The following is a 13,316-nucleotide window of genomic DNA, read 5'->3' on the forward strand; positions in this document are numbered from 1 at the left end:
AGCACAGATGTTAGCCCAGGGCCAGTCTTCCTCAGCAAAAAGAGGAGGATTGGCATGGATGTTAGTTCAGGGCTGATATTCCTCACAAAAAAAAAAAAAGGACCAAATCAAAATTTTAGAGTTTAAAGGTACCATAACTGGATAAAAAAATTCACAGGATGAGCTCAACAGCAGATTTGAGATGGCAAAGGAAAGAATCAGTGAATTTGAAGATAGATCAGTAGAAATTTTCCAATCCAAAGAACAGAGAGAGAGAGAAAAAAAGACTAAAGAAAGTGAAAACATCTCAGAGATCTGTAGGACAATATTTAATGTTCCAACATACATGTAATTGGAGTTCCAGAATGAGAGGGAAGAAAGAAAAGAATAGACAAAAATTTTAAAAAATAATGGCTGAAATCTTCCCAAATTTAGCAAAAAACATTAACAGACAGACCCCAGAAGTTCAATAAATGCCAAAGATAAATATGAAGAAAGCCATACCTAGGCACATCATAGTCATATTGCTGAAAGCCCAAGAGAAAGAGAAAATCTTGAAAGCAGCAAGAGAAAAATGACACGTCACATACGGGGAACAATAATACAATTGACAGCTGACATCTCATCATAAATGATGGAAGTAACAAAAAGATATTGGAATTACATATTCAAGTGCTGTGGGGAAAAAGAAATTAACTAAGAATTCTGTATCCAGCAAATCATCTGTCCTTCAAAAATGAAGGTGAGGAGGGAGGAGGGTGAAAGGGGTGACTGGGCACATGTGTACAGTGATGGATGGTAATTAGTCTTTGGGCAGTGAACATGATGTAATCTACACAGAAATCGAAATAGAATGATGTACACCTGAAATTTATATAATGTTATAAACCAAGTTACCTCAATAAAAAAAATAAAAATAAATTTTTAAAAAATGAAGGTGAAAAACAGCAGTATTGTTCATAGTTATAAATTAACGTAGTGGCTAATATGCAATGATTTTACAAATTGCAAAACATAATGTCTTGCTCTTCAGGATTGGGCCAAGGGAAAGGCTGATCTACAAATGAGGTTACAACTGTCACCTCAGTAAATATCATATTTAATTTATCCCTGAGTTGGATGGCTCTTCAGAGTTATACCAAATTTTAGGAAGGGAGCTGGGCCTTTGTATCCTCATATCGACCAGTCATGGGCTGCTGGTCACCCCACTGGAGAGGGTGCAACTTTAAGTGAGGCATTCCCAGATACCAAGGGCTGTGCCCAATGAGGGACACAGTTGTGAGTTCTCATCATCCGATATTTTCAGTGGCTGGGGTTTAGCTGTGTTGGCCCTGAAGAGGGAGGGTATCCAGGCAGAGCACCAAAATATGCACTAAAATAATAATTTATTATGTCTATAATAAAATATTTCATGCAAACAAAATTATATATAAGGCATGAGAAAAATAAAGCCAACACCAGTGTATTGACTACACTCTGTGCTCATCTTCAATTCTCCTCTTTCCCATCCTAACCAAAGATGACAATTGTCTTAATATTTTCATTCTATTGCTTTTCATCACACTCTAAATTCAGTTTATTGATGTATGTTTCCTTAGACAATATATTGCTTATCTATATTTTGTATGTTCTTGAACCTTAGATAAATGGTATCATACTACATTTAGTCTGATGTAAACTCCTTCTTTTCAATCAACATTATTTTCTTCAGCTACATTCATGTTAATATATGTGGCTTTAGTTCATTAATTTTCATAACTATATATCACTCATATATTATATGGACATATTATAATGCATTTATTTGTTCTCCTTTTTATAAGTAGTTGAGCTGTAACCAGTTTTTTGTTCCTGTGTTGTTATACGTTACTATGAATATTTTATATATTTCTCTCCCGGAACACTTTGCAAAAATAATGTCAAGGTGAAATCTACACAGGAATAGAACTGGGTAGGGCATATACGAATCTCCAACTTTACTAGATAATGCCATGTTTTTCCCCAAAGTGGTTTTATAAATTTACCTTCAGCAGTGTAGAGGGTTCCAGTGTTAGCACATTGGAATTGCAATTTTAAATATTACCAAACTCGTGGGTATAAAATATCTCATTCTGGTTTACATGTGCATTAATTTGGTTTGCTTCAAATGAAATAGAGCATCCTTTATCTGTTTATTATTTATCTGGGCTTATATTTCTGTGAAATGTTTTTTTCTTTTGCTCTTTTTCTATTGTATGTTTATCTTATGTTACTGATTTATGGAATTTCTTTTATATGCTGGATACTAATGCTTTTCTAATCTATGCATTGCAAATTTTTTTTTTTTTTTAGTTTAAAACTTGTTTTTTCACTTACTTAATAGTGTTTTTTGGTAACCAAAATCTTTAAGGTAGTCAAATTCATCATTCTTTTAATTTATAGTTTGTACTTCTTATATATTATTTCAGAAGTTCTTACCTACCCCAAAGTCATAAAGATGTATTCATACATTTTTCTCCTAATGGTTTTAAAATTTTGCTCTTCACATTTAAATACGTAATCTACCTGGAATTGATTTTCTTTGTATATTGTGAGATAAAGACACCATTTTATTTTTGTTATCCAGATAGCCAATTGTGCCAGTATTCTTTAATGAAAAGTCTATCCTTTCCCACTTCTCTGAATGCCATGTCTACCCTAAAAACAAGTCCTCCACAAATGGAGGTTTTGTGGGTCTGTTTCTTGGCTCACTATTCTGTTCCACTGTTCGAAGTCTGGACCCAAAACATACTATTCACCATCATAGCTTTAAAATAAGACTTCATATCCAGTAGCTTGTTTCCCATCTTGTTCTTTTTTGTAGTGTTTTGCCTATGATTAACCCTTTGCTCTTCTATGTAGATTTTAGAATCAATTTGCTCCACGTAAAAGCTAAAACTGTAAAATTTTTAGAAAAGTTAAAAAATAGGAGAAAATCTCTGTGGCTATAGCCAGGCATGATTTCTTAGTTAGGATACTAAAATCCTAAATCTGAAAATCTCTCTGACTTTTTTTACTGGAATTATATCAAATTTATAGACCAATTTAAATTGAAAGATTATTTTACTGAGCCTTATTACCCATGAACATAGTATCTCTTAATTTCTTTAGGTGTTCTTTAATGTCTTGCAATAAAGACTAATAATTTTTCCATTGAGATTAAACACATCTAATGTTAGATTTTATTTCTGTAGAACTTATAATTTTAAATTTCGTTTTCTTGAGATAGTTTCTTGTATACTAAAAGACAACTAATTTTAGATATTATCAATTTTTAGGAAGTTTTTGATGTAGTAAATTACAGTATCTGTGAATAATGTGCTTTACTTCTTTGCTTCTTCCTTTCTGATCCTTGTATCTCTTTTTTTTCTTTTCCAGTACAATGTTGAGTAGAAACAATGATAATAAATATCCTATTCTTCTTGATTTTAAAGAAATACCTCTAATATTTCATTTAGTTAGATATTTGCTATCAATTTTTCATAGCCAATCTTTACCCAGTGAAGGCAATTCTCTCCTCTTCCTGGTTTGCTAAATGTCATTTTTTCCCCCATGACTGACTTAAATTTTATAAATGCTTTTTCTGCTTCTATTGAGGTGATCATATATCTTATTCCTTCAATCTCTTGGTTGAAGAATGGCATTAATATATTTTCTAAGTTAAACCAATTTTATATTCCTTGGCTAAACCCAAATTGGTCCTAACATTACATGTTTACTTAATGCAAGCTTTGGTTTGTCAATACTTTGTCAAAGATAGTTCCACCGGGGGCATGCTGTTGACCTCTCTCACATGCTCTTATCAAGTTTTAGTATTAAGATTATGTTAACTTCGTAAACTGAGTTGACGGGAGGCGTTCCCTCTTTTTGTGTTCCGTAGAAGAGAAGAGTCAGGCACGAATGATCTATTTCCTGAATGTTTGGCAGAACTCCCCAGCAAAGCTGTTGGGACCAGATTTCTCTTTGGGTCAGAAGCCCTCTGGTCATGCAATTCATTCTTCCTTTTGAAGTCTTGATTCATCTAAGTCCGGACACACGTAGATGGACATTAGTGACCACAGGTCTTTTATTAATAATATTTGGTGAGAAAAAATTAAAAGACTAAAGAAAGCTTTTCATGAAGGAGTCAATAAATTACACTGCAAATATTACCATAGTATCATTACTTAATCTGATAAAATTCTAAAACAGCTCTGATTTCAGTTTTATAATGTTTCACGCTCAAGATGTTTAGGAGTTTTGCTTCCAAATGGGAATGCTTTTTACTTTTTTTCTTCTAAAATCAAAGTTTATTCCTCCCTTTCCACAAATGAACTTTAAAAATAATAAAAATTTTCTTACCCACGTCATCCGGCCTCTATCTTTTGTGTTGTAGCGACACTCAGTAATTAGATTATCTCCCTGAAACATAAAAGTAAAAGCTTTCAGATTGGAGTTTTATGCTGTTTTATTTAGCTAACACATTTGCAGGCCAACAGGTTAATTTGCTATATGAATGGGTGTATTAAGTAATTTGATTCAGGAGAAGATCTTTGATCTGTTTAATTCTAGGATTGCTAGTATAATAAGCAAACAAACAACTAAGGCTCTCAGGCCAGACTCCACCATGCCCTAGTTGTATGACCTTTGGTAAGGAAATGAATCATCTGGGCACAGTTTGTTCACCTAAAAAATAATGATAAAAATAGCACTTATTTTGCACAGCTGTTGTGAGGAAATTAAATGACATACACACTTAGTTCTTAGAACAGATTGAACACTTCATAAATGTCAGCCGTAGATGTTAGTTATTGTGATCGCCTCTTCATTTACATTATTTTCCCCAAAGGTCTTTAATCATGTCTATTTCCTTATAACAGAACTGTGAGGCAAAGTAATAGTAATTTATTGTTCTAGTGTTTTCCAACCTTTTGAACAATTCAGTACACGCAGAAAACATTTTTTTATGGCTCCCACTCAGGTAAATGAGCAGGCTATTCATGGACCAGAGGCAGCTAGCTCTGGGTGCTAGCCCCCAGGCTCGCTCTCCCTGCTCCACTCCTCAGAGAGCCCCTGTCTCAGCATCTCAGCACACGCACACCTGCTCATGGCACACCAGGTGGGGAGCTCCGAGATAACACAATAAGACTGGTTGGAAAGCCCCAAGACAAGACAATGTAATAAAAGAGAGTGTAGTCCTTCAAATCTTGACAAGATCACTACTTCTCAATCTTCATTTTTCTACTCTCGGGGTGTATCAAGGGATTTCTCACGTAGAAAAGATAATGCTATTACTCTCATTTCTTAAACAGTATAAGAATCTGACTTTTAAGAAAGGCATAAAGGTAGGAAATTGTATAACTATGGAGCTTGATGCCTATGGAATAAAAAATTTGACAAAACAAAGCATCATAAAGTTTTTTTTAAATCCTTTATTATAAGGCACAAGATTCTCTTCTGTGTCCCTCCATCATGAACCAAGTATTGTTGCAAGCTGGATTACATAGCATAGTATAATTAGCTATGTCTGAATACCTTTGTCAAATGAAAGAATTATCTTTATGTTCATTTTTACTGAAATGAAACTACCAAAAAATATCCTATGGTATGAGGAAACCTCTGATTTTACCATTACTAGAATTGCAATCCAAAGTTTTGTTAACTGGGGAGTCAATTAAAAAAAAGAGCAATATTTAGTGCTCAGAACCCAAGTTTTTATTTTCTTTTTAAGTCAACAACTTGAATTGCCCCCGGGGAATCATAAGAAAAATGAGCTTTGATTTTGGAAAACAGATCAAACACATTCCACCTGCGTTGTGCAACACTGTGGTGGGTGGTTTAAAGACTACGCATATGACAAGCAATTCATTTTGCCAGTAGAAACCTTGCTAATTTTAGCAGATAGATGTCTCACCACTTTCATAATATTCATTGAAAAAGAACAAAACATTCATACTGGTAAGATTGTTTGTTCTTCCTTTAGATACTGAAACTCCTGGAAATTGAAGTCAAAATCGTCATCATAAGCGAGTAATCTCATTTCCTCCCCTTTGCGAAAATGACGCAGCCTGATGCCTCTGCCCGCCAGGTGAGCATGCAGAAGGACAGCAAACACATGGATTCCACTCGGCTTTTCGGCTTCCAGAGCCTTCGGGGGACACAGACAAAGACCTAATTAACCCAAACAAGCACGTGTTCAGACAGTTCGCATTAAAACAGACTTGGAGGGACAGCTGAGAAGAAAAGCTAATGCAATTTAAGTGAATGCCTGAGCCGCCAAACATTTTGAATTTGGATTTATCGTGACTTATTCCTTGTAGTGTTATCCTCGTGAAGCAACATTTGCCGGGAGAAAAGAAAGGGAGCTAACATTTATTGAGGACCTACTGGACCACTCCTAAATGTTATCTATTTCCTTCTTTTAGGAGGTAAGGAGGCAGTCAAAGCTCCTGACAAAAAGATTCCAGTATGTTAGTAACCTGCAAGTCAAAGTTTTTAAAGGAGAAATTATTTCCACTTTTCCAGATAAGAAAACCGCAGGGGGAGAGCGGAACTAAGTGAATTGCCCATGGTCCTACAGCTAGTGAATGATGTCAGGGCAATTTGAATCACGTCTAAATAACTCAGAAGAGCACAATCTTTCCACCTCACCCGTCTGGCATACTGTCTAAAAATATCTTATAATTCATAAAGAAGATGATTCATGTTGAAATACTTTCATTCAAGAAAAAAGAGCTATAAATGGAAGCAGCCATTATTAAATACTTATATATGGTTTTCTCTTATCCAACATGATTTTTTTGCGTGGGGGAGGAAGATTGGCCCTGAGCTAACATCTGTGCCAATATTCCTCTACTTTCTATATGTGGGATGCCACCAAAGCATGGCTTGATGAGTGGTGTGTAGGTCCGTGCCTGGGATCCAAACCTGCTAACCCCAGGCTGCCCAAGTGGAATAAGTGAACTTAACCACTATGCCACCAGGCCAGCCCTTCAAATATGTATTTTTATCTTAGTTATTCTTGCTCTTTGGCTAAAGAAGGGAAGGAAACTATAAGGCAGAGAAAAAGAGAAAAAAAATTGAAAATGAATAATGGAAAAAATATGGATAAAAAGCTAAGTAGAGAAAGGAAAAAAAGACTAGACAAACAAAGGTAGAAATTGTAAAAGATAAAATAAAGTGTCCAATCTGAAACAAAGGAGGGAGAAGCCAGAAGGAAATCACCCTGGAAGTTACTCTCGTCTTCAGAACTCTACTCCTGTTGCCCTCAAGATTTAATACAGCAGCCAAAGATCTTGCTAACACTAGAAATAATGGTTTTACAGCACGACAATAAGAAAAAGATGAACACTAAACAAGCATGGAATTTTCCAAACCTAGTTCTCTAAGAGCATTGATGAATCTGTAAACAGCAGCTCATAGACTCAGATGCAGCATACCTCGTCCAGGCATTCCAGGGTGCAGTGACCCTCGGACCGGAATTCGGGCATCCCTGGAGGGATGGTATGGAAGAGGCTCACCCAGAGGCCAGCCTCAATCACTCCGGCATCGTACTTCCTTATATCTGTCGTGTGAAATAACCTCAGTCCAGAATTATCGATTAAGCCTGGAACAAGGACATATAATTAAAATGAGTTCGAGTTCTTAAAAAAAAAAATGTTCTCCATATTCAGTTGAAATGGGTTCATTAATTTTCCTTAAAATCTCACAAGAGAAAGAAACACAAGCAAAGATTAATGGAAGACAACACTCAGCTTCACAAACAGGAATCAAAAGACAAGTCGCCACATTGTCTGCAACCATTTTCAACACACACAGCAAACCACGGGAGAAATGTCTGTGCTGTCCAGCTGAAATATTCCACAATTATCTAACAGGAAGACAGGATGAAAATTCTAACGTCATTCATTAGAATACAGAATAACTCAACAAAAGTTTTATTTTATATCGTTTTGAGGTAAAGTTCAATAACATTTCCATAGCAGTGAAAGTCTCTTAGTCTAGAAACCATCTGCTGATGGAGTAAACTGCTAATGATTAACTTTCTTTATAGTTCGTCATCATCTTTTAATGATTCAACAAACATTCAATAAACAAAAACTTATTGAGAATCTATTATGTGCACAGCCCTGCATTAGGCATTGTAGGGATGAAAGATGAATAAGACACATTCGTTGCTGTGACACAGTTGACATAAGGACGGAGAGTATGAGTCCCAAACACTTCATAAATCTGTTCCACTAACTTTGAAATGAATTGACTCCCTTCAGCCGCGGCAACTTACCTACCTGTGACTACCAAATGGACCCTTTGGATCGATTAGCATATACGTAATTTTATTAATTGGCGTGATTATTTTAATGTTTCTCTTTCCCGCTACACTATAATTTCCACGGGGGTGGGGACAGTATCTGTTTTTCACTCACATTATATCATTAAGCACAGACCCAGCTGGTGCTCAGTATTTGCTGAATAATTGCACCAATCAATGTAAAAAATAACTCTTAGTTGCTTTGGTTGATAATTTCATAGTGAATCTTTCAATTTTTTGGTTTTGGAATATTACATAAGTAAATTCAGAAGTCAAATGTAAATACCCCCTCTTCATTTCAATATCATATTACACAGTGTCACTGCATAAATATTTCTTGGGTATATTTATGGTTTGCCTATCACATAACAAAATGCTTAATATTTTCTAGGGTGATGAATGGTAGTTTTTCATATGTGCAATAAGATAGAAAATGTTTCATAAGCACCACGTATTGGGGACTAATTTACATTACAAAGGGAAACAGTCTATTATTCTACTTCCTGGTAAGTAGTATACAAATGGCTTGTTCAGATTAGTGACCACATGTGTCCATTGGTTCAGTGTTAGTTAACGACTGTTGTCCCAGTGGAATTATTAACAGTACCCTCTTTCACTCTAAAAAGTATCCTAACTTGGATGACAAATGTATAAGTTAATTTTTTCTAACATTGGATGCTATTTTCTTTTAACTCTATCAACGATAGGAATTGCAAAACTTTTTTAAAATCTTAGGTAGAATATATGAAGAATAAACTCACCTTCCTTATATGTCGGGTTGTCATAATGGACTTCCAGGAGCACATAGTGAGGATCTAACGGAGTGCCGAGGGATAATCCAACATGAGGTGGATAGGAAAAACCCTAAAGGAGGAGAATTCCATGAGACAGTGTCCTATGAAAGTCACCGCAAGTTCTGCTCCACTCAGAAACCAACCGTTCTGAAAGATATTTCAACAGTCCAGAACTCCATTAATCTGTAGTTGATAAAATGGCTTAAGGAAAGAATTACTTCCAATGGAAAGAAAAACAAGCCACCCTCATATCAAAAATAGTGTATAGAGCTTTACTTATAAGTGTTAGACTCACAGGGGAAAAACATGATCAATTAATAAATAGTGTCACATCTCAGTCATCGTGAGCCCCACCTCTCCACCAATGGCCCAGGCGAAAATGACGGTCTCGCAGGTGAGGAACGCATCGGGCATGTTAGGGTGGTAGCACTCGTGGCCGTAGTCCAGAACGCTGTCGTTAAAGCTGCTGCCGCACTGATAGAGCAAGATGTGATGGACCAGACTCTCGTGGCCTCTCTGTATCACTGGCTCAACCTAAACAAGCACAAACAACAGGGAGGGTGTGATAAATAAACCACCCTACAACATCCAACCGTAAGCATGAAACTAGCATAAACGATGATCAGTGTTTCAAAGCAACAGTTTTCTCAATTACTCGAATGGTATGGAGTTCAAGGATAATTTGTTCTGGAGATGACGACGACGATGATGATGACGACGACGACAATGGTAGCAGTGAAGACGAGATAACCATTTATTCCAAGAACCACAGGACTTTACTAATCCATTGTTTGTTTTTTTAACTCACTTTTGTTTCCCTTAGCATTCGGCATAGCGGCCGTTTCTAAACGTGCTTGCTTTCTTCCAGGCTTGGCCTTGCCCTTCCCCTCCTCCCTTTTTTTTTTCACATAGAAAAAAATAATCAAGGCTATAGGCATAACTCCCTCAGTCTCCCTCTCTTCCACCTCAAAATATTATCTTTACCCACCCCTAATGGAGGTGATAGATGATGTCTCATTCATCTATCTGTCATCTATCTATCTATCTATCTATCACTATCTATCTATCTATCTATCTACCTATCTATCATCTATCTATCTATCTTCTCTCCGTCTATATGGTGCTGAGCATGGTGCTGGGCATAAAGTAGGGCTCAATAATGGATATTTTTCTTTTATTGATTAAAATCAAATTCTAATAAGAATTTTACTATTAGAATATAGGAGAGGAAAAAAAACATTGTAGTGATGTGCTCCTGTGACACTGCTCAAATTAGGAGAGGGAAACCAGAAACCAGTGAAAATGGAATGAGCCGTGGAGTCGGTCCCAGTATTGAAAGCACCACCCATGTGAGCATGCTCCTTCCAGTGTCCCTTCTGTAAGGTCCCTTCATGACACTGCCCCCATCAGGCCAGGAACTCAGAATGAGCTAAGACATCCTAACATCCCAGGGAGGCTTACAGCCAGAGGAAAGGCACGAGCCAGATACTTAGCCTAGCTGGGCTACAGGCATTGCCATCAGTCACAGGGTTCTTTGACTCTTCCATTCATCTGTCAAAGAAGCGCTGATGTGTCCATAAATTTCCAAGAGTTGAGCTCATCAACACCTCTGCTTTTAGCCCTAACTCCTCAAATGCAGGCAGCACATTTTGAACCCCTGCTTGCTCTCTGCTTCACACGGATATAAAGATGAAGTGTTTTCAGCTCTTTTCTCCTAAGGCTTTCCATTTTGATTTTCTACATAGGTTTCCTTTTTTTTTTAATAGGAAAATCTAAGCAGCCAAAGAGAGAAACAATGTGTAGTAGTAGAGCTCTGAATGGGCAGCCAGGGGTTGAGTTTTTAAATCCAGCTCTCTTTCGTGTTGCAGTGAGTCATGCCACACCCAAGTCACATGAATATTTTTAACATCCCAGTCACAGAAATGATACTGCCCATGGCTTTGTTTGCACTTTTCTCATCTCTAAAAGATCTTGCACTCTGAAGGCAGAAACTATTTTCTATTTTGCTTGAAAATGACAGTGATTGTTCAAGCTTGGTTGCATAATATACAACAATTACACAGAAGGGCAGAATTTCAATTAGATTTTAGTTTTCACATCTAGTTTGAGCTTTCTTGCAAGACCTGACTTATTTGGGCACTCAGTATTCCAAGGGGACAGGGCACTGCTAATCCGGCCACAGGCAAATATTCAGGCATGTGTGAGGCTTTTGCTAAGTGCCTTCTAAGTGCAGGCAGAACTTGTAGGTTGTGCTGAGCTCTACAAGGTGGGTCCTGGGAAGGAGCCTTTAGGGCAAATGAGAGCTGGCTCTTGCTAAGGCAGTTGCAAACTAGTGGCTTCATTGAGGCCTAGCAAGACGGAACTAAGAGAGAGTGGGTACGGAGTATGTGAGGCTGGGTGGCTCCTGCCTTTAAGGAGCTTCAAATAAACTTAAGAGAAGCTTTTAAGAAGTGTTTTTTTTTTTTTAATAATTTTATTTATTTATTTATTTTTCCCCCAAAGCCCCAGTAGATAGTTGTATGTCATAGTTGCACATCCTTCTAGTTGCTGTATGTGGGACGCCGCCTCAGCACGGCCGGAGAAGCGGTGCATCGGTGGGTGCCCGGGATCCGAACCCAGGCTGCCAGCAGTGGAATGCTCGCACTTAACCGCTAAGCCATGGGGCCAGCCCCTAAGAAGTGTTTTTTTAACAGATATAGGAAGTGCTGAAACCAACACCAAGCTGCCAAGATACTAACGCATTCTGGGAACAACAGTAGTAACATCTGTCTTTTATTTGGCACCTACTCTCTGCCAGCTACTATATTAGTCATTTGACATACTTCATTTAATATTTACAACAAATTTATAAGGGAAATGTTACTGCCTCCATTTTACAGATGAGAAACTGAGGCTCAGAGGATTAGGCAACCAGGCCAAAGTACCACGGTTAGGAAGCAGCAGACGGGGATTTGAAACTAGGCTAGTACCACCCCAAGGTCAGAACTCTTCTAAGGGCAGCACGTGACTGGAGGAAGACACGCTGGAGAAGCACCAAGGCCCCTGGACGTGGCTGCCAGTGAGCGGGAGGATGAAGGCTTCACGTGAGCAAGGTGCCAACAGCCGTCAGCAATGGGGATGGCAACACCGCGGAGCCGAGGCCAGGAGGCGCTTCTGGAGCCTTTACCAAGAACCACCACATGACACGGCCATGGGAGGAGCAGTGCCAGACTGGGAGCCTTAAGCTGGGGCTCTCCTGTCCTCTTGCCACTCAGTCCAAGTGCCCCTTGGCATCTAGGGAGAGGACACAGACCCGTGGTCTCTAAATGTGCTCTCTCCTAAGGAGGGCAAATAACAAGGTCTCTCCTTGAATCCTAGCGAGGGCCTCAAGGAAAATTAAACTGTAACCCAATCACCAGATTACAAATTGAGGGTATAGACTAAAAAATAAGGATTTTCTTAGGAAAAACACACTCATGAACCAACAAAGAAACTTTCCACATGCAAACCTAGGTATTGATCATAGGAAAATATAGGAAGGCTCGGAAGAAGCAAAGCCCTTGGCAAAATAGAAAGGATGTGAGATAGGAGAGGGACAAAGAGAGAAAGAATTATATGTAAGGATAACTATTGAATTAAGGAGCCCCTAATATGGAGGAAAAAATATGGGTTATGAAACACCTGAAGAATAGGAGAATTTCTGGAGAGGGAATTTTACGATGACCCAGGGGAATAATTAAATGAGACATCAAGAATAGTCGTACGGATGGGTATAACCTGTTTAGTGCAGGGTGTGTGTTCCAGGGGATGGGAGCACTTGGATCAGAGTGGGTCAGGGCCATTGGCTCGTGGTGCCCAACATGGGATAGGATCTCCCACAAGCTCCCTGCCACGCTTACAGAGCCCAGTAATGCCCGTACAGGGCTCCCAGTCCCCAAATGACGGCCGCTCCTTATCTTGCGCCTCCTCCAGCTGTTCCACAAACAGCTGAAGCAGTCACAGCACCTGTGTGTGGCACCCTGTTGCGATACTCTTCCTGAGCCTGAGGAAGGCTGAGGCAGAGCCTGGAGAGCACGTCGGAGAAAGGAGAGTGAGGCACTCAAGTGCTCCATCACACAGCCTGCTGTTGGCTGAAAGCAAGCATTACACACTGCTCTTTCTAACGTACTAGGAACCTGCCCGCGGGAAAAAGACTTTTCCTTCTGCATCACTGCATCGTATGAAACAATGGTGGAGTTACACATTTCTGTATTTAA

General features: G+C 38.4%; 1 protein-coding gene across 2 annotated transcripts in view; it reads right to left on the reverse strand.

The window, feature by feature from the left end:
• The window catches only part of MOXD1 (monooxygenase DBH like 1), an 84,131-nt gene that overhangs the window by 13,680 nt on the left and 57,135 nt on the right, over positions 1–13,316 (reverse strand). The window contains exons 5-9 of one of the 2 annotated variants that reach the window (XM_014781055.2): positions 9,436–9,615; positions 9,049–9,151; positions 7,416–7,582; positions 5,933–6,124; positions 4,339–4,398 (exon numbers count right to left, since the gene is read on the reverse strand). In XM_014781055.2, the coding sequence (XP_014636541.2) occupies positions 4,339–4,398; positions 5,933–6,124; positions 7,416–7,582; positions 9,049–9,151; positions 9,436–9,615 (702 nt within the window). The remainder of the gene's footprint in view (positions 1–4,338; positions 4,399–5,932; positions 6,125–7,415; positions 7,583–9,048; positions 9,152–9,435; positions 9,616–13,316) is intronic. The other variant, XM_087444125.1, reaches the window with a different exon arrangement.

This window comes from Ceratotherium simum, chromosome 19 (assembly GCF_057802395.1).
Source record: "Ceratotherium simum simum isolate JZ-2026a chromosome 19, ASM5780239v1, whole genome shotgun sequence".
NCBI lineage: Eukaryota > Metazoa > Chordata > Mammalia > Perissodactyla > Rhinocerotidae > Ceratotherium > Ceratotherium simum.